We start from the raw sequence: 20,330 nt of genomic DNA on the forward strand, positions 1-20,330 counted from the left end.
CAGTCCCTGGGGACACTTCCGGGTGAGCCCCGTAGCCCGCCACCAGCCCCACCCTGAGCTGCGGAGCCACCGAGACCCAGGCAGGTCTTCCGCAGCCCCCTGCCCACCTGTTCTCAGCCTCGGAGCCCCTGCCCCCCGCCGCCCCCCCAACCCCAATTCATCGGCCCTCAGCCCCACTCTGTGGCCCCTGACTAGGCCCCAGAATCCCCCTCCCAGTGGCCTTTACCTGTCCTCGGGCCGCTTGCCCCCCCCAGAGTGAGTGCCGAGGAGAGGAAGGGGAGTCAAGGTCCAGGACTCAAAGGCCCAGAGCCCGCCTGCCCCCGGTCTCCACTCTTCCTCCTTCCTTCTCCGCCCGCCTGGCAGCGCAGGCTCCTCACCTGGGCCCCGCCCGCCGCCCCTGCGCACAGGTGTGTCCTCCTGCCATAGGCTGCCCCCCCACTGCCTTAACCCCTTCCCTCCCAGGGCCCACCGTAGGCACCTCCTCTGAGGCCTGGCCACCTCGCTAGGCCTCCCATCCCTTCCTACAGGTCCCTTCTCACCCGCCCGCCTCCTTGGCCCCCTGGGCCTACACTCGGAGCCTGGAGTCCAGCAGGAAGAGAGAGGGGCTGCCTTCGGGCCCCTTTGCCTGCCTCCTTGGCCTGGCCCAACAGCTACTCCTGCCCTGGCCGGCCCCTTCCTCTGAGGCCTCGTACCCTGCCCAAGGCCAGAGAGCCCTGAGGTCAGCGAGGGGTCCGCTCGGCAGGGACTGGGCTGTGCCCCCAGCCTGTGCTGGGCAACCCTGCGTGTTGAAGGGCAGGCAGGGCCCGGCGGGGTGCCTCCCTTGTCCTCAGCCCTAGTGTTGGGGAGCCCACCCCACCAGGAGGCCAGCGCAGACCCTACCCATTAAAGGGCTGAGCCGCTCTCCAGCAGCCCTCACAGTGGTCTGGTGGGGAGAAACGGCCACCTGCTGGGGGGGCGGGGGGGGGGGGACCGTGCACCCGCAGGGCAGAGCTGCTCCTGGACCCACCTCAGTGCCCTGCGTCCAAGTCCCAGCCCACAGGCAGTTAGCCCTGGGGTGGTTAGAGGGCTGGGACCCGCCTTTCTTTTGTGCAGCTCTAGGCGTTGCTGGGAGGGGAGCCCGGGGCCCACAGGTGATGCCCCACCCACCCGCCCCCGGGAGGGCGATGGCTCCAGGGCCTCTCGTGTGGCTCAATCCAAGCTCTCCTCTCTCTCTGTCTCCTTTGTTTGCGTCCTTCCTAGCACCTGTCCGTATGTATCTGCTGCTTGTGGCCGGTCTCCTGGCTGCACAACAACGGGACCTGTCGTGTGCACACCATGCCCCCCCGCACTGTTCCAGTGCCCGTGACACAGTGGACACCCAGCAACAAAGCACGCGCTCAATGACACTAAGGGTCAGCCCGCTCCTCAGCCTCTCCTGCAGCAGGGACCCTCACGGGCTAAAGGCTCCAGGAGACAGGCTTCTCAGTCAAGATAAAGCCGTAACCCAAGAAAGGAATCTCTGGTTAGCTCACCCTGGACACGGAGTAAGGAAGAGGGGACAAAAAGAAAACTGCCAGGAACCCGAGGGCGGCCGCGGCCCCGGAGAAGGGAGGAGCGAGGCGCACCAGCCTGAGCCCGCAGGAGCCCGGGGAGGGAGGGGCGGCCGGCGGCGGCGCGAGGTGCCAGGCCTGTGCTTCCAGGGCCGGGAGCGGCCCGAGCTCTTAGATCTGGAAGTCAGCGCCAGAGGAGTGCGGGTGTGTCGCCTCAGGGTGACCCCAGGGGCATCTCCGGGACTGTGTGCCCTGGAGCCAGGCAGCCTGAGTTAAAATCCTAGCCTCACTGCTCAACAGTTCTGTGCCTGTGAGCAAGTCATGTAGTCTATCTGTGCCTCAGTTTCCCCCGCGGTGACATGGGCATCACACAGGTACCTAGATTGAATGTGTAGCCTTTGAAACAGTGCCTGACACATGACCGGTGTGTAATGAATTATTGTTGCCAGTTGTGATCTTCCTCCCTAATCTCAGTGATCTTCACAACCACCCTGTCAGGATCATCCTTCATTTTATTATATATATATATATATATTTTTTTTTTTTTTTTTTTTTTTTTTAGTTGAAGTATAGTTGACGCACAATGTTACATTAGTTTCGGGTGTACAACATAGCGATCCCACAAGTCCGTACAGTAGGCTACGCTCACCGCAGGTGTAGCCGCCATCTGTCACCACCAACTCTCACGACACCATTGACTATATTCCCTGCACTGTACCTTTGATCACTCTCCTCTGACTGAAGGCCGAGCTTTTATGCACTCACGCACGAGCACACACACACACACACACACAGAGTGATCCTAAGGGCTTTATTTACAAGAATAAAGGGCCCCGGCACTGCCTGGGGCCTTGCTGGGCTATATACAGGGTCAGGAAGAGGGAAGTAGGGACGCAGCCATTTAAATTACAATAGAGTGGGGGCGGGCTCCCAGGTTCCGGCTGTGGGTTGGTCCACGGGAGGCCTCTGCAGGGATCAGGCCTGAGGCTGCAGAGAGAAGGGAGTACGAGAGTAAGAGAGCGCCTGGAACGGGGAAGCGGAGCTAGAAAGGTCTGCAATGGCTGGGAAGGGCAGAGTGAGACTGTTGCCACCCCCTCCATCCAGGGGAAAGCACTGGATCCAGGGAACACTGGGGGCAGGGCAAGGAGGAGCCCGGAGCTGGGGGGGCCATACCCTGGCTCACTTCCTCTTAAGGGAACCCTTGCTCTTCTCCTTGTCCGCCGACCGCTGCTTCTTCATCTTCTCCTCCTTCTTGTTCTTACTGTGCAAGTTCTCATATACATCCTCCTTGTGTCTGCAGGTGCGGTGGGCAAGTGTGGGCAGGTGGCACGGGTCAGGAATGCCCCAGCACCAGCAGCCCCCTCTGGCCCACCCCGTTTCACAGGTGAACGAACCGAGGCCAGGAGTAAGGAGACCGGGTCACTGTCCTTTCCCTAGACTAGAAGCTCCCTGCGGGCAGCGGCTCCATCTCACACATTAATAATACCAGTGTCCAGCACAGACCCGACGGAGAGGGCCCTCGGGAAATACTTGTGAACACAGGGAGGAAGAGCCAAGCTTGAACTTGAACCCAGGTCTCCCTGATAGCAGCACCTGTGGTCTCTGGAAAGGGAGGGTCGGGCCGAGGAGGCGGCGGGGCGGGGGTAGACGCTGGGAGGGGGCAGGCAGGGGTCACTCACTTGGAAGAGGTGCGGGAGGCCTTGGCATGGGCGTTCTTCATGGCTGGGGGGTAGGTGATGTTCCCGTACTCTGACTCCCGGCCCTTCTGGGACTGTGGGCAGAGGTGTGGAGGGAGGGCAGTGGTCCCAGCCGGACCCGGTGATACCCACGCCCCCCCCACCCCCGCCACCACTCTGCCAGGCCCTGCTCTGCACACACCTGCATGACCTCCAGCTTCTTCTTGGTGGTTTCGATGAACTGGGCAATGGCCACATAGATGAACTTGTACTGCGCCTCCGTCTGCACCATGCCCGAGCGCTGCGCCCGCACCATCTGGATCGTCTTCTGGATGTCAATGTCACAGTCCAACCCTGGGCAGGCATGGCAGTTGGACCCCCGGCCCAGGCAGTGGTGGACACCGAGGGGCCACTCACCCAAACCCCCCCCGCCCTGTGTCCCCCACAAGTCACCCTCACCCTTGGTGGAGATGCTCTCCATGAGCATGTCGATGACGATGATGGTGCCCGTGCGGCCAATGCCTGCGCTGCGGAGGGAAAGGGGCGCCATCAGAGGCCCAGGCCACGCCGCACCGGGAGCGGGGAGCCCCAGCATTCAGCTGTGGCACGGTGGCAGGAAGAAACTGAGGCTCCAGCGAGAGGAGGTAACATGCCCGGGGTCACTGGGCAGGCTAGCCAGAGGCAGAAGCTGCCCAGCTTCTGCACCCATGCTCAGCTTCAGCCCAGAGATTTGTGGGCAGCCGGCTCTCCGGTGCCCCCCCCCCCCCCCGCCCCGCGCCGCCCCAGCTCTCCTTCTTCCCAGCACCTCACTCCTCCACTTCCTGCTTTGCCCCCTCATTGCTGGCTGGGGGCTGCTCCCTACTCTGGAAGATCTAGGACTCCCAGTCCCACCAGTGTCCTGCCTGCCCCCCAGGCACTCTGGGCCTCCCCCCCCCACCCCCCCCCCCCCCCCCCCCCCCCGCCCCCATTGAGCCCTCCCCCCCCAAACCTCCCCCACCCCCCCCACCCAGCCCTTCAAAAGTTTTATTTAGAGCTTTCGAAAGGGCTTTGTTTCCCGTTTTCTTCAGACCCTGAGGACAGGGAAAGGGCAGCTTTTGAGGCAGCAGGGCACAAAGGGCGCTGGGGAGGTGTGGAGGAGCTGTGAGGCATGAGGTCTCCCCTCTTTCTCCACCCTCTGTCACCTCCTTGGGGCCACAGGTCCCCGGAATCTCAGGATCCCTCGGAGATCCCAGTCCGCCCCCTCGGCGGAGCCGCCAGGCTAGTGGCCTGAGTCGCACTGTCTAATTTCAAACCCAGATTGTCAAAAATAACCCCCCCTTACCCACTTCCTTCCTGTAACATCTAAATAAAGGCCATGGGGATTTCAAGAAGTAGAAGGGGAGTAGCAGGAGGGTCGTTCTTAGCGATGGGCCTGCCCCTGGAGGCAGAGCAGAGTCCCTTAGATGACAGGTGGGGGGCACCTCCAGATTCAGCACCCCCAGCCCTGCCCCAGGACTAACGCTGCTGGTGGGAAGAAGGAAGACGTGTGAGGCCCTCAGCCTGGGGTCACGGGAGGGAGTGGGAAGGGAAGTGGACAAAGCAGTCTCCTGTTTCCCAATTCCCTGCCTGATGTGTTATTAAACCATCAACAGCTCCCATTTCTTGAGGGATAACTGCATTACTGCATTCCAGACACAGGCACAGGGTCTTAGCGAATCCTCACAGCAAGCAGAGGAGATCCTGCATTTACAGATGAGGAATCTGAGCGTCTGAGAAGTGAAGTCATTTGTCCGAGATCACGCAGCCAGTGAGTAGAAGAGCTGAAGTTTAAACCTACTGGTCTCTGTCCAGGAACCTGCACCCACTGCCTCCCATCGACCCAGACCAGGCCAGCTAGGTAGGCCTGTCTACAGGACTCGGCCCCTCAGAACTGAGGGGACCCCCGCTCCTCCTTGCTGGCCGCCCCCTCGCCACCTAGCAGGAACAGGGGCTCCTGATCATGAACCTGAGGTTCTCCAGTGGAGCTGGTGATGCACGTGCCCCTCCGGAAGACATCACCCGTCCCTACTCCACCCTGGCGGCTGAGCTGGGCTCACTAGCTGGGAAGGGGGAGAGAGAGAGAAGAAGGCTAAGCACCCCTAGGGCTACAGATGGAAAAAGCAAACATGGGGAGCCACACTGACCCCAAATGGAAGGTGCCAGGGCCCAAGAAGAAATACAGGCCGAGTAAGCCCGTGTGAGAAAACAGGAGTGACCAGCGCAGACTCTCCCACAAACTGGCTGGCAAGTCTCTGGGCCTGTCTGCTCATCTGTCTTTGGCACCGCTGGAGGAGACGGTACATCCAGGGAAATCTCTACAGAACCGCCCCCACCCCCCGCCCCCCAGGCACAGGACCAGTCAGCGGGGTTGGTTCAAGCTAAGTGTCCGCCTTGGGTCCGGAGTCATCCAGGAGCCATCCCGGAGGTGGCTGGGATCCGGGGGAGCACTGAATGCGTTAACACGGAAATGATGGCTTACGAGAGCACATGGCACTTAGTGCACAGTATTTGCTAGCCGACGACTGTTTTGATTACTACTGTCAACATCGTTGTAGTTCTCACCTGCAATGCACAATGATGGGTCCCGCGTGAGGCAGACTTTCCTGCCGCTGGTTGATCTGGTCCAGGAAGCTGAGGACACCCCCAGGCTCACTGGGGACCCCATGGTCAGGCCAGCTCAGGTACTGGTAGTGCCAGATCTCTCGAACCAGGTCCCCCTGGGCAGAGTGCATAGGGCCAGTGCCCTCTGTCCCCACACGTCGTCCCATCCCCCACCACCCCCCCCCACCACCCCCACCCCACCCCCACCCCGGGCAAGAGAACAGATCCAAGCAGGGGTCCCAGGAGCGAGGCAGGGCTGGAGGATACTCACATTCTCCAGCGGGGAGACCTGTAAGGTACGAAGCTTGTACTCCGCTGTGTCGTGCTCCCTGCAATTGGTTACCACGTAGGGTCCGTAGACGCGCTGCGTGCCCACCTCCGGCCAGTATGGGACACACTTGTTCTGCAAAGGGACGGTGGAGGTGAGGAGCGAGAACACACAGGCTGTTCCAGGCCCTTTTCGAGGTCCTGCGTGCCCGGTGCCGGCCCAGTCAGCGTTCATTGGATGAATGGATGAACTGGCCGAGAATCCGAGGCGGGTCCGGTCCTGGCTCAGCCACCAACAGGTGGTGAGACCTGACAAGCCGCTCAACCTTACAGTTCACTCAGTAAACACTGGCTGGTGCACACTTTGCAGCTGAACTTGTGCAGACCAGGCTGCGTTACAAACACGACGAAGACGCAGCCTAGGCGTCCGCGCCCGCCCACGCCTCTAGCAGTTCACAGAGACAGGCGAGCAGGGAAAACCGAGCCGCTCCGGCCCCCGGAGAGAGGGAGAGACTGCTCCGCCCTCCCGATTAGGGAGGAAATCAGAGGTGGCTTCACAGAGGAGGCAGCATTTGGGCTGGGGCTTCAGAAACAAGGAGTCTGGCAGGCAGAGAGAGTAAGTCACTTCGTAGCAGAAAGTGCGCCCAGGCAAGGCGTGGGAACCGGAGGCACACAGTGTTGCGGGGAGCCACCATGCCTTGAGTGCCGGGTCTTAGAGTGTGACTTGATCCTGACGACAACTGGGAGCCACTGAAAGATTCTCAGAGAGGGAGCGACTGGATGCAGTGTGTGCGCTTTGAGAGGGACCCCTCTGACTCCAGTGCAGACGTGCTGTACTTGGGGGCAGCCTACAGGGAGGGAGACAGGCTGGGCGGTGGGGTGAGGGTGAGGGGCAGACTCCAGAGAGATTTATGAGGCGGAGAGGACAGGAGGGCTGTTGCGAGGATGGGGACAGGTCGGGGAGGGGCACAAGGCATGTTGCTCCGAGACACTTTAAGGAAGAAAGCCCATTTAAAACCTGGGCCTGGGGGCGCCTGGGTGGCTCAGTCAGTTGAGTGACTTCGGCTCAGGTTATGAACTCAGGATCCTGGGATCAGATGGAGCCCTGCATCGCATCAGGCTCCCCGCTGAGTGGGGGAGTCTGCTTATCCCTCTCCCTCTGCCCCTACCCCCAGCGCCCCCCTGCCCCTGCTCACATGCTTTCTCTCTCTCTATCAAATGAACAAATAAATCATATGAATAAATAAAATTTATTTTTTTCTAAATTTTTATTTAATATTTATTTCTTATATTAAATTATATAAATTTAATATATAAATTATATAAATTAAATAAATTATAAATTTATTATTCTAAATTTTTAGAGATTTTTATTCATTTATTTATTCATTTTATTATTCATTCATTTATGCATTCATTTATTTATCATTCATTCATTTATTCATATTTATTCAAAAAATTTAGAGAATTCATTTATTCAAACACATTGAAATGTGTTTCATTCATTCATTAGAGAGAGAGAGCGCATGAGGGGCGGGGAGAGGAGAGGGAAAGGGAGAAGCAGGCTCACTGCTGAGCAAGGGAGGCGGGGCTCCATCCCAGGACCCTGGGATCATGACCTGAGCCGAAGGCAGATGCTTAACCGACTGAGCCATCCAGGTGCCCCTAAATAAAATCTTTTAAAAAATAAAAATAAAAAAATAAAACCTGGGTCTGGTGGTCAGGAGAGCCCCAGGTTGGAAGCAGGGATCGGGGAGGCAGTGGGTACCCGAGACGGTCTCTGTGCCTCGGTTTCCCAACAAGGGTTGGACCTTGCCCTCTGAGGTTCCTTTCTGCCCTGGCATCCGGAGTCTCTTTGGTTTCATGGTGGTGGGTGGCAAGCCCTGGGGAGAAGGGCTGTGGGGGTCAGGGGGCAGCACGGGACTTGGCCTTACCCGGCCTTTCTCCACCTCTCGGGTGGTCATGACGATGACGCGGGTGTTCTCCTGCCATGCCATCTGCCAGAAGTCGTTGACTGTGGCCTCCAGGCAGCCCTGGCTGGCAATGTAGGTCTTAGTGTTCTCATCGGGGCCTAGCAGCTGGTTCTGGAAGCAAGTGTAGAGAGCTGCACCCCAGGACTGTGAGCCCCTGCACCCCCACCCCCCTCACCACCTAACTTGTCCGCTGTGCCTACGCGGCTCTGGATCCAGTACCCCCCTGAGATGGGGAATCCCCAGGGCCCAGCCTCTCCTCCCTTGATGAGCAGGTGCCACCAACCTTGACGTAGTTGGCGTTGATGTAGTCGGACCCAGGGATGTTACTGTCGCGTCCCTGCAGGATCACTCGGGTATGGTCAACTGGGAGTGGGCGGGGAGGAAACAAGATGGGCCTGGGTCAGCCGGGCACTCACCAGCCCCTGGGGCAGACCCTTCCTAAGCTCTCAGGCCATTCTTGTCTCAGAAGCCAGGAGGCTCTCGGAGCACTATGGGTAGGCAGGGGTGGAGGATCTGCACGGGGAGTGGGGGTGAAGGTTTCAGAGGAAGGACGATGGTGGACGTGGGGTGCAGGGAGTCTCCACTGGGAGGGGCAGAGGCTTTCTGGAGGAGGGGAGGCTCCCTTGCATGGGTGAGGAGGTGGACCGTCCTTGAGCTGGGGGTGGAGACCCTACGAGATAGGGGGAGGTTGGCTCAGGGAAGGGAAGTCTCCTGGGTGGGAAGGGGGAGGGATGGAGGCTGCCTGGGGGTAGGGTGCTCACACGGGAGAATATTCTTGTAACGGTTCTTGCTCTTATTCTCTGGCCGCTGCCCTTCCAGACGCTGGTGCAAGTTCTTTACCTCCTGCTTCTGCAGACTCTGAGGGGTGAGAGGGGGAAATAGAGTACCGGCCCCTGGAGGGGCATCGGCGCCCGGAGATAAGATGGGGCAGACCAATGTAAGGGGTGGGGAGAGAGGGGACAGGGTCGTCCTGATGGTCCCCACCACGCACCTCAAACTCCTCCCAGAAGCCGGCTTTGGCTGTGTCCTCCGACTCCTGCTTCTTGTTGAGTTCCAAGACCCGATTCTCAATGTCAGCTGCATTCACCCGAGTGGCATAGTATGGCTGGGCAGGGATGGGCAAGAAGTCAGTGCCTCAAGATCCCAGAAGCTCCCGTGTCTGAGGGATGGCTCAGGAAAAGGAAGGAGGCAGCCAGGCCCACCCCTCTCACCTGCCGCAGGTAGACGAATGCACCCGAGGCCTCCTCGATCCCTGTCTTCTTGAAATGCTCCACCAGGTCTGTGAGGCTGTCAAAGGTCTCTGAACCACCCACGGTGTAGCGTCCACCCTGAGGGATGCCAAGTCAGGCCATTCGGCATGACCCGAGTCTCCCTCCCTAGACCCCAGCCTTAGACCAAAGCCCAGGCTGATCCACCCCACTGCCCCTGCGTTGGGCATAGACGGGAGCCCCGGCGGGCTTGGCTGCCTTACCTCACACATGACCTTGATATGAGTGACTCTGAGCGGGGAGCCTGGGCCAGCCTTGGGCTGGTCGCTGAGCACGGACAGCACAAAATCTCCAGGCTGGCTGAGACTCTCACGCACCAGAAATGTCCAGGGCTCACCCTTGGCCTGCAGCAGTGTCTCTGCCTGCCCCCCAGACATGTGACCATGGTACCACCTAGAAAAGGCAACATCGGGGAAAGGGACATGTAAGCCAAGGGGCAGGTGCTGAGCAGAGACGCTCGCAGAGAAGGACAGGGAAATCGAGTAAATATGATGTGCCAGGCACTGTGCTAGATGCTTTCAAATCCACCACCATATTTTTTTTAAAGATGTTCTTAAAGTCATCTCTACACCCAGCTTGGGGCTCGAACTTACAACCCCGAGATTAAGAGTGGCACACTCCTCCAACTGATACAGCCACGTGCCCCTCAAATCCACCACCATATTTAGGTCCACAGTTCTCAAGATGCTGAGAGGTAGGTACCATCCCATTGTACAGATGAGGAACCTGAAGCTGGGCGATCATACACTGGCCCAAGGCCCTGGGCTGATAGGGAAGCCTTGGGAGTTCTAACCAGGCCCGCCTCTGAGAGCGTAAGACAGAGACAGAAAGGCAGGCCATATCCAGAGCAGCTGTAGGGGAGAAACTGAGGAAGAGTCCCAGGAAAGCCAGGGCTGCTCTAGGGAAAGAGGAGGGAGACCAAGAGAAACACTGAGGCCAAACCACAGAGAGCAATGGAGACAGGGAGTCACAAGGGAGTCATGATGGGGACAACTCCCCCTGGGTAGCAGGGAAGACAGACAACCCTGCAGGGGGAAAAAAACGGTTTGGGGGGCTCTGAGGTGCCCAGGTTGACATCACTAGAGATGAGGCTGGGGCTCAGAGGGGCTCAGAAGGGCAGAAAGCAGAACTAGGACCTTTCCCCGAAGCACACCCCCTTCCCAGGAGGAAACTGTAGCCCCACAATGCCCAGACCCACAGGAAACCACGTGATGGAAAAAAACACAAAACTCCTTCTGGGGAGAGAGTGAGAAGTGAGGGTGTGAGGTTTCCTCAGCCCAGGGACCAGGGGAGGGGGCATTTTCCAACCGCAGGGATGGGGAGAGAAGGGAGGGGCCAGTCTGTCCAGCCCCATCTCACTCTTGCCTTGTCCAGAAGCAGCACCTGGGGGGTTCACCCCATTCCACCACTCAGGGACAGACCAGAGCCCCCCCACCCCCACCCCACAATGGGGAGAGAGCTGCCCCTCGTCCCCCTGGCCCCGGGATGAGGAAGTCTCCATGCAAATATCAGGCTGACCACAGGCAGAGAGCTAGCCATTGGCGGGGACGAATGCAAATTCCCTCAGAGGAGGAGGGGCAAGGAACACAAAGGGAGGTGTGGAGAAAGAGCCTCCCACACAAAATCCCAGGGTCAGGGGTGAACCAGGCATCCTGGCACCCTGGCCTTGGGAACCAAAAGGGCCTCTTAGAGTCAGCCTTCCTGGCCTTGGCTCCCTCCATCCTTCCCTCCCCCTCCCCACCCCCACCCCCAGCTCAGTCCTTCTCCTGCTTCTCCAGGCCTCAGGCTCCCCGCCCCCCAGCTTCTCCTTCCCTCTTCTAGCTCCATCCACAACCTGCTCCTCCTCTAGGGCCTCCACCAACCCACCGTCTAGCAGGACAGATGCTGGCTTTGGGCAAAGAGAACATGAAGAGCTCCAGAGGGCCTGGGTGGCAAACCTGCATGAATGTTGCAGGCCAGGCAGAGGAAAAGGGCAAGAGGGAGCGGAGACCAAGCAAGAGCCAGGGAGGGCCACCATGAGCAAAGTCACCCATGCTTGGGCTTCACTCCTCAAAGAGGTGGCTTCAAAGGAAATGGATCGATGGCTTCATGTCGGCTGGAGTGTGGCGTCCAGCGGTGGGCCACGAGGCCCTTACCGCAGCCTGACCCAGTTCTAACTTTTCATCAGTGACTTGAACAAAAATACTGATGTGAGCTGAGAGGCAATGCATCTCAGAAAGACTGAAAACTGACGGAACCCAGGTTCCCAATCATGTCAACAATCAACACACAAATACAGGACAAGGGCAAGTTGCCTTGGCCCCTGGAATGTGAAAAAAAAGAAAAAAGCCCCTAGAATGATTCGGCTGCCCTTCACCTTGACGGAGCCATCATTGGGATACAGCCGCTAAAAGGAGCCACCCTGTAATGCTGAGGGTTCGGGACACCCACCCCCACACATGCTGTAGGAAGACCACATGTGGGGGGGCGGCCTGCTCAGTCGTGGGGACCACGTCTTTGGAACCAAAGGGACAGGAGGGCAAAGCCTTGACTATTACCCTGTGCCCAGGTACTAGGCCCCTTGCGTATGCAGCCCTATCACACAGTTTTCCACTGATCCGTGTTCTGGTCAAGGGACTGGTCGAGCTCTACGGAGCCCCCAAAAGCAGGCCCGTCATCACTGTGTGGCTGAGATAAAGCACTAAATGTCCTCATATGTAAGTCCCTATGCTCCTCCTCAGCACCAGTCTCTCTGTGTATCAACCTGTGCTGGGGGAGAGAATAGTTACAGCAAGGCAGATTCAGTTCCATAGAAGGAAGAAGAGCTTTCTAACAACAGGGCCGGCCTACTACACAAGGCAGCCACTAGGCCTCTCCAACCCGAGGCGGGCCTGGGGCGCTGGCTGACAGGGACCCTGGAAGAGGGCAAGGGTGCTGCCCCCTGCTTTCTCAGGGGTTGAGGGAAAGGGGTGGGAGGTTAGTCCCCTGAGACACGGGCCCGGGGTCACATGGAAGAAAGAGGCCCACAGAGCGCTGGGAAGGAGCGGGGGAGGCACTGACAGTGGGGAAGGCAGCCCATCTCCATGTGGGGGTGGGTCAGGAAGCCCCTCACCTCTCACTGGTGGGGTCGGAACAGTTCAGCGGGTACTTGAGGTGGATGATGGTGCCATCTCGATCCTGCAGGACGCCCTGCTGCTGTGTGTAGTACTCCACGAGCTCTGTCAGCGTCGCAAACTTCTCGCCTCCGTACAGGTCATAGAAATCGCCCGAGTTCTGGATCCGAATATGGGTCACCTGATCCCCCACCCTGCGGGGCACCAGGTGGTGAGGCCAGTGGGTGCAGGAGTGGAGGTGGGGGACACAGCAGGGATGGGCTGGCCCGGGGCTGAAGAGGGGGCACACACACACACAGCGAGGGCGTGGGCACAGACAGGGACGGGACTGGGGGGACACATTGGTGCTGGGGACTGGGGAGTGGGCGCTGCCACGAGGGAACCAGGAACGAGGTGCCGAACGACTCGCCCTGGCTGGCGTTCAGGGCCACCTACCTGACGGAGAGGGAGAAGTCACCCTGGTTCTTGCGACTGGGCCGAGCCAAGAAGCTCCCATGGACGCCGCGGCCCTTGAGCAGGGTCTCCGCGTCCAGCCCGCTGAGGTCTCGGTGAAACCACCTGCCGGCCCCCCGGGGAGCAGTGAGGAGCGGGCCCTCGGCCCCAGGGCGCCCCTGCCTCCTGCGTCCCGGGGGTCCCAGGACCTTACCTCACCATCCTGGGGGCTCCCTGAGGGGAAGAGGGTGCAGGGGAGGAGGTGTGCGGGGCAGTCCGGGCGGACCGAAAACTCTGGGGCTACCAGGCCGCCTCACAGCCCTGGCGGTCCTGGTGCTGGGGCTGCCACTCCACTGGCCGGGGGCAGCCGGCAGGGCGGGGACAGGAAGGGGCGCGGCCGACCCCTTGGGGGAACTCACTGTACTTCTCGTTTTAGAGCGGAGCGAAGAGACGCAAAGCAGGGTGGCAGTGGGGGTGGGGATGGGGCCCACTTCCCACACGTCTGCCATCAAAGGCCTTGGGAGCATGGCCCTCCGCGAGCGTGACGACACACGAAATAAGGACACAGACGTGCCTTGCGCCCTACCGGCGAAGGCCGTGCTTCATAAACATGAGCCCACACGGCCGCACGCCATCTCGTCTTCCCCCACCAGCCGCTTCCACGCAGCCCGCCCTGGTCCAGGCTCATGATGATGGTGACGGTGACAAGTCTCATTTCATGGATGCCAGGCACTGTGCTATGATGTCTTTGATGTGCCTTAGCTGATTTATTCCTCACAAGAGCCCCGTGAAGCAGGTGCATCTCTATCCCCATTCTACAGACAAGGAACCTGAGGCTCAGAGCATGTGGGGAACTTGCCTTGGGGCCGGCCAGTCCGTAAGTGGCAGCACCGGGATGTAACCCCACACACGGGTTCCCAAGCCAGTGACTCTAGCTACTGAATGCCAGCCCTGAGGGCTTCCAAGGACAGAGGCTGGGACCACCGGTCCACTGGGGGTTGCCGGGAAGGGGAGACTAACAGCCAAGGCCAAGCAGATGCTTACAAAGGGAAAGGTGCTCTCACCTCCCCCCCGCCCCCCCCGCCCACCTGACATACACATCTGAAGAGGTGCTGCTGGGACAGAGGGATGGACAAAGCTGTCAAACTTACACCTTTTCTACTTCTTGTCCTAAGTCTTTGTCCCACTGTGTCCTAACCAGGTAGGGGAGTCAAGGAACAGAATGCAAGGGGACGCAGATCTAGGGAAGCAGGTGGGGGTAGAGCAGCCAGCCCCCTTGGGGTGGTCCACCCCTGTGCCTGAGCCGTAGGTTCTTGTCAAGGGGTCTGGTCTGAATCAGCCAGAGCTCAGGACTCTGACCAGCGGCCTGTCCCCTGGGGACTGGGGACTGCGGTCCATGCCATGACTGATATTCTCAGGGCTGGTTGACCTTGAGAGGCCCTACACACCAGAAGCTCGTGATGCTCCCCGTGTGTAATTCCACAGACAAACCCAAACACCACCAAACCAAAACAAGAGGAAAGCAATCCGACAAAGGATACACAGAAAGCTCAAATTGGTGGCTTCTGCCTGGGAAAGAGACTAAGTGGCTGGGGGAGAGGGCTGGAAGGAACATTTATTTCTCCCTTATACCTGGGTTAAAAAAAAAAAAGATTTTATTTATTTATTTGTCAGAGAGAGTGAGCACAAGCAGGGGAGTGGCAGAGGGATAGAGAGAAGCAGGCTCCCCGCTGAGCAGGGAGCCCGATGCAGGACTCAGTCCCAGGATCCTGGGATCATGACCTGAGCCAAAGGCAGACACTTAACTGACTGAGGCACCCAGGCGCCCCATACCTGTTTTTTGAATTGAATTATAGTTGACACACAATGTTACATTAGTTTCAGGTGTGCAACGTAGTGATTCAACAAGTCCATGTGGCATGCTACACTCACCACAAACGTAGCTACCACCTGTCACCATCCAACATTAGTACAATTCCACTGATGAGGGGCGCCTGGGTGGCTCAGTCGTTAAGCGCCTGCCTTCAGCTCAGGCCATGATCTCCGGGTCCTCAGATCGAGCCCCGAAGTGGGCTCCCTGTCTCTCTCAAATGAATAAATAAAAAATCTTTAAAATATTTTTAAAAATACCACTGACTATCTTCCCTACGCAGTGCCTTTCATCCTCATGATTTATTGACTCCATAACTGGAAGTCTGTACCGCCCACTCCCCTTCACTCATTTTGCCTCTCTCCCACCCGCCTCCCCTCTGGCGACCATCAGTTTATTCTCTGTGTTTATGGGTCTGTTTCTGATTTTTGTTTGTTCATTTGTTTTGTGTTTTAGATTCACATATAAGTGAAATCATACGTTGTCTTTCCCTGACTGACTTATTTCACTTAACATAGTACCCTCTAGATCCATTCCATATTGTCACAAATGGCAAGATATTATTCTTTTTATGGCTGAGTAATATTCCATTGTATGTATGTGTGTGTATATATATATGCCATATCTTCCTTATCCATTCATCTATCGATGGACACTTGGGTTGCTTCCCTAGCTTAGCTACTGTAAATAATGCTGCAATGAACATAGGGGTGCCTATATCTTTTTGAATTATTGTTTTCATTTTCTTGGGGAGATACCCAGTAGTGGAATTACTGGATCATATGGTATTCCTACTTTTAATTATTTGAGGAAGCTCCATACTGTTTTCCACAGTGTCTGGGCCAACTGACATTCCCACCACAGTGCACAAGTGTCCCTTTTCTTCACATCCTCACCAACACTTGTTATTTCTTGTCTTTCTGATTCTAGCCATCCTGACAAATGTGAGGTGGTATCTCAGTGTGGGTTTGATTTGCATTTCCCTGAGGATGAGTGATGTTGAGCATCTGTGTCTGTTGGCCATCTGGATGTCTTCTTTCCCCTATCCCTTTTTGGATGTTGTAGCATGGGTATGTATTACCTTTATAAAAATAAATAAATTGCTTGGGAGATGGCAATTTGTAGGAAACACCAACTGGGGTGCTGGGAATGTTCTACATCTTAATCTGGGTGGTGTATACATTGGTGTATGTCATTAGGCCATATGCTTAAGATTCATGGTAAGCACTCATGGTAAGCATTCATGCACATTATGTATGCTATTACCTCAATAAAAAATAAGGAAATATAATAACCAAGTGTTAAAGCTCAACTAAAGTCTGTTTCCTGTGATGACTACTTTATCACTTTTTCAAATATCAAACATCAATTCTCCCCCCCCAAAAATGAGCACTGCCCGTCCCCCTTCTCTCTGGTACCTGGGAAACTCGGTCTGTTTATTGTATGACCTAACGCTGACTACCCTTTCAGTCTTGGACTTTGAGCCCCACTGAAAGACCACAAATTCCCTCCCAGAGCTAGGGGCAGAAAGAGCGTCTGCATAGCCGGCTCCACCGTGGGGGGTCCACAGCCCATCGGGCCCACCTTCAGGAGTTCAAAGGCTAACACAACGCCTCACGCAGAGTACGTGTCCAATAAACAAGTTCATCAATAACCATGCACAGGCATGATCACCTCCTGGTCCCTGCACTGACATGTTCAGCTTCCGGCCCTACACATACACACCCTGCTTGTCATATACAGATGAGCACACACATGCACACACAGACCCACTACACGCGCCTCACCGTCCACGTCCGTCTACACACATCTCTGGCCCAGTGCAGACACCCACACATGGACACAGCATCCTGACCACATGTGACATTGTGGGTCCCGGCCTCCCTCTCCGCTGCTTTACTCTGTGCACCCTGTCCTTGGTTCCTGTGTGCCCACAGCAGGGTCTCTGCCCAGGGGCACTCGACTCTTGGTCACCACATGGCTGGCTCTTCCTCAACAGCCCGCTCTCAGCACACGTCACCTCCTCAGGAAAGCCCTCCTGGACCCCTCCAGGTAGCAATGCCATTGGCACTCCCAGTCACGTGCTAGCTAGCACCTGACACTGTTTTCGTTTTCTGCATAACACTTCTGAGAATCTAAAATTAGTCCTATTTATTGGATTCTCTGTGTCCTCTGTTGCCTCCCACTGGAATGAAGCTCCATGAGAGCAAGGACCGTGTCTGTCTCCTTCGCTACATTATTGCCAGCACCTTACAAAGTACCTGGCCCAAAGGGGATGCTCGCCATGCATCTGCTGCATGAATGATGCATGGGAGGGGGAAGTGAAGAGACACAGAGTGGAATGAACGCCAGATGTTGGGATGTTCCGTGCGAAGGGGGAGCTTTCCCAGGTTTGCCTTTCAGACATGTTATGTTTCTGAATGGGGGCTACCCAGGGGTTCGGGTAAGCAGACAGCAGAAGCAGGGGACCAGAGAGTGAAGGGAGACAAGCAATGGAGAAAAGAAAGACACAGCTGTCACGGGGAAAGTGCTAGAGAAAAGGAGGAGGGGGCTGAGGGGTATAAATGAGACTGGAGTTCCTCACATCTTGAGGGAGGGACAGGAAGCAAACCCGGGGGCGGGGGGCAGTAGATGGCGCTCATGGTCGCACACCTGCAGCGCTGAGCATACACCCTGCCCCTCTCTCCCAAACTATCAGGAGCCTGTGGCACCCAGGTGGAGCCGGGGACTTACCCACGGGACAGCATCTCCCCAGAGGGACGGGGGGGTCACAGGCACAGGACCACAAGGAGTGCAGCTGTGCACAGCAGCCTGAACAGGTGAGGAGGAACGCTGGGAGCTCAGCGACTTCCTCCTTGATGCAGCCCACCAGGCCACTGGCACCACGACAGCGAGGCCCTGGTCTAATGATCCCTGGAGAAGGGACAGGTGGGAGGGGCTGGCCTCAGGCTGCCATGGCCACCAGCCTCTCCCGCCAGCCCCACTGGGTAGTCCAGGGCCCGCCTGTCCTCGGCTCCTTCCCTTGGGAGGGGAGGAGCCACCTGGAGCTCCACCTGGAGCTGACAGAGCCGCTGGAGGGAGGGGGCGGGGTGGGGGCAAAGACCAGGAAGTAATCCTGGCCGAGGGAGCACCAGCCAATGGGGGACCTCCCAGCACACAGAAGCGAAGGGGCCTCCGAAAAAGCCCAGGAAGCCCCACTCCTCAGAGGAAGTGCCACCTGTGCAGGCCCGCCACCCCCTCTCCCCCCAGGGTATTGAGGGGCAAATCCATCCTACCACCCTGCCCCAGAGCAGGGTTGTAATCAGCAGGAACATAGGAAGGATCTGGACGGGGAGCTGAAGTGGCCTGGAATGGCGGAGGGAATCTGGGGCCAGGAGGTGGGGGTTGTCAGGGTCACAAAAGACTGACGCTGAGGCTAAGTCACAGGCACGTTTATTATCCTCCGGAACATTAAGGTCTTCCCTTCCTGGGCAGTGTCGCCCGGGAGGGCTGACCCTCAGGAGGCAGCCACACTGCCGCCAGAAGCAGGCCCGTGGGGAGGCAATGTCATGGGCGGCAGGAACAGCGCCTTCAGCTTCCCCGACAAGCTGGCAATCTCGGGATCCTGGGCTTCATAAGACTTGACCAAGCGGGCAAACTTCAGGACACCTGCAAGGGGAAGTGGAGCATCAAGCCACACCAGGGGACAGGTGTGCCCCAGACATCAGGAGGGGGCAGCTTGGGCATGAGTCACTGGCTGTTCCCCCTCTGGTCAGGTAGCTGCCTACAAAACAAGGCACAAGCAGGCCTCTGCCGTGTGTGGTTTGGATCAACCATTTCCTGGTCTACGCCAGGCACAACTTGGATGGGACGCAGTGAATGAAATATCCCAAAGCAGTGTGCTTCTCGTGATCAGGTGAACCATTTTGGCTATTTGCCATCATGGCAAAGTATGAACATGCACAAGGTCCCAAGTCTATAACCGGAACACAGGAGAGCCATGGGCCAGCTGGGCTGATGGATTTGCACCCTTGGGGAACGCCATGATCTCATCAAGGAAACTGACCAGCCAGCCCTCCAACAGACATTAGCTAAAACCCCTTGGAGGGGCGGCAGAAGCATACTGTCATGCAGACATCCCACTAGAAGCTATCAGAAGAGGGTTCGGTTCCAGCTCTGCTGTGACCTCAGGCACTCAGTTTACTGCTAGAGTCTGTTTCCTCATCTTAAAGTGGGGTAACAGTATAATTACTGGTAACTACAAAAAGCACTTAGGACTTCACCCGGCACAAGTTCAGAATAGACTCTTGGCTCTGACTGCCAATGCTGTTCGTCAGATTGTGGCTGCCTCCGTGTGGCGAGACAAGGGAGGACGGCTTAGGGACCCAATGGATCCAGCGCCCTCTCCCGGACCCGCGCCACCCCCGACCCCCGACCCCCGACCCCCGACCGACCCACCTTCCCCGTCGCAGCTGAAGCCATAGGCCTTGATAACCTCCTGCTGAATCTGCGTGGCCACAGGCAGCACGAATTGCAGCATTTTGCCCATGTCGTTGCACGCGTTGTCCCGAGCCTCGTCCATGCGCACGGCGTTCTCCGGGGCCGAGAACGCCTGGATTACCTCGGCCAGGACCACTGTGCGGCACACGCATCCCCGGGTAGGCGTCGGAGTATGGCCGGCGGGCGCAGCCGAGAACGCAGGGAAGAGGGCAGGGAATTAGTGGACTGAAGCCATAGTAACCCCATAAACTCGACCCAGATTCCCTCGCTCTAGGGGGCAAGGACCCCTCCTGGAGGAAAGAGAAAGATGGCACCCTGTGCCCCCATTTCCCGGCGGCGCAACCACACCCCTCGCTCTGTACCCTTCGCCCGCACCCCTCCTGCAGCAGGAAGCCCACCCGGTGGCTAGAATGCTGCTCACCCTTGGCTTGTTCGGCGCTCAGGGCCGCCGGTTGGGCCGAGGCGGACGCCATAGGGTAACAAAAGCTGCACGTACAGCGAAGCCCAAGAAATGCCCAGGAAAAGCGAGCTGCCTAATCCTAGGGTGCTCTCAAAACTGACGGGGGTGGAAGGGAAGCAGCATCAGCCGCAGCCGGAAGCCGAGGAAACCTCTCGGCGTAGTGCAACGCGGCAAAGCCGCCGAAATATCTCAGGAGGGGGAAAACCACTCACACGGATCACCCAACACTCGAAAAAAACTAATACAAAGAGAAACCATCACTATGGCTGACACACCTCTATTGTTAAAAACGAACTGTGGAGAGGGTCTTCCGGTAAAAACCGGAAAACCTGCTAGACAAATTCTAAAAGAGCTGTAACACTACGGAAAGTTGCCTGGAGAGAACATGGGGTATCCATGAACGCCACTATTGGTGAGGGTGAGCTCAGACTGGCGTTTTCTAATTCCTATTGCTGTATAACCAACGGGGGACACTTTAACTTTCAGAAGGAAAAACAGGGGGAAAAGAAACTTATTTATAGCATCCATTTCTAGAGTTTGTGAACATTTGATTCCGAGCCTATGCAAATGAACTCGAAGCTGATTGGCTGGGACGGCTGGCCACGCCCCCTCCGGTTTTTGAGAACGAAGTGATTGGCGGCAATAAACGCCGAGCGCCAAGGCGG

At 57.4% G+C, this 20,330-nt stretch overlaps 2 protein-coding genes and 1 non-coding gene across 4 annotated transcripts; all 3 read right to left on the bottom strand.

Moving 5' to 3' along the window:
- Positions 1-2,307: 2,307 nt before the first annotated feature.
- Positions 2,308-13,190, bottom strand: PTPN6 (protein tyrosine phosphatase non-receptor type 6). Its single transcript, XM_021690520.1, has 16 exons — positions 13,071-13,190; positions 12,860-12,982; positions 12,424-12,618; positions 9,536-9,725; positions 9,276-9,392; positions 9,056-9,169; positions 8,826-8,922; positions 8,348-8,427; positions 8,026-8,175; positions 6,096-6,227; positions 5,786-5,940; positions 3,665-3,732; positions 3,408-3,559; positions 3,209-3,300; positions 2,703-2,823; positions 2,308-2,516 (listed from the first exon to the last, which is right to left on the bottom strand). The coding sequence occupies exons 1-15, from the start codon at positions 13,076-13,078 to the stop codon at positions 2,709-2,711; spliced, it is 1,788 nt and encodes a 595-aa protein (XP_021546195.1). The 5' UTR covers positions 13,079-13,190; the 3' UTR covers positions 2,308-2,516; positions 2,703-2,708.
- A 4,952-nt stretch (positions 13,191-18,142) lies between these two features.
- On the bottom strand, positions 18,143-20,059 carry C5H12orf57 (chromosome 5 C12orf57 homolog). 2 transcript variants are annotated; one of them, XM_021690754.1, is made up of 3 exons: positions 19,627-20,059; positions 19,164-19,340; positions 18,143-18,374 (listed from the first exon to the last, which is right to left on the bottom strand). In XM_021690754.1, exons 1-3 carry the CDS (start codon positions 19,676-19,678, stop codon positions 18,223-18,225), a joined length of 381 nt encoding a protein of 126 aa, XP_021546429.1. In that variant the 5' UTR covers positions 19,679-20,059; the 3' UTR covers positions 18,143-18,222. The 2 variants fall into 2 exon arrangements, with proteins under 2 accessions (XP_021546429.1, XP_044771397.1); XM_044915462.1 differs by having other exon boundaries at positions 19,251-19,340; positions 19,627-19,786.
- LOC123324994 lies at positions 19,967-20,028 on the bottom strand. Its single transcript, XR_006540164.1, has one exon. It is a non-coding gene; the product is annotated as a U7 small nuclear RNA (small nuclear RNA).
- Positions 20,060-20,330: the final 271 nt, after the last annotated feature.

This window comes from Neomonachus schauinslandi, chromosome 5 (genome assembly GCF_002201575.2).
Source record: "Neomonachus schauinslandi chromosome 5, ASM220157v2, whole genome shotgun sequence".
In the NCBI taxonomy this organism is placed as follows: Eukaryota; Metazoa; Chordata; class Mammalia; order Carnivora; family Phocidae; genus Neomonachus; species Neomonachus schauinslandi.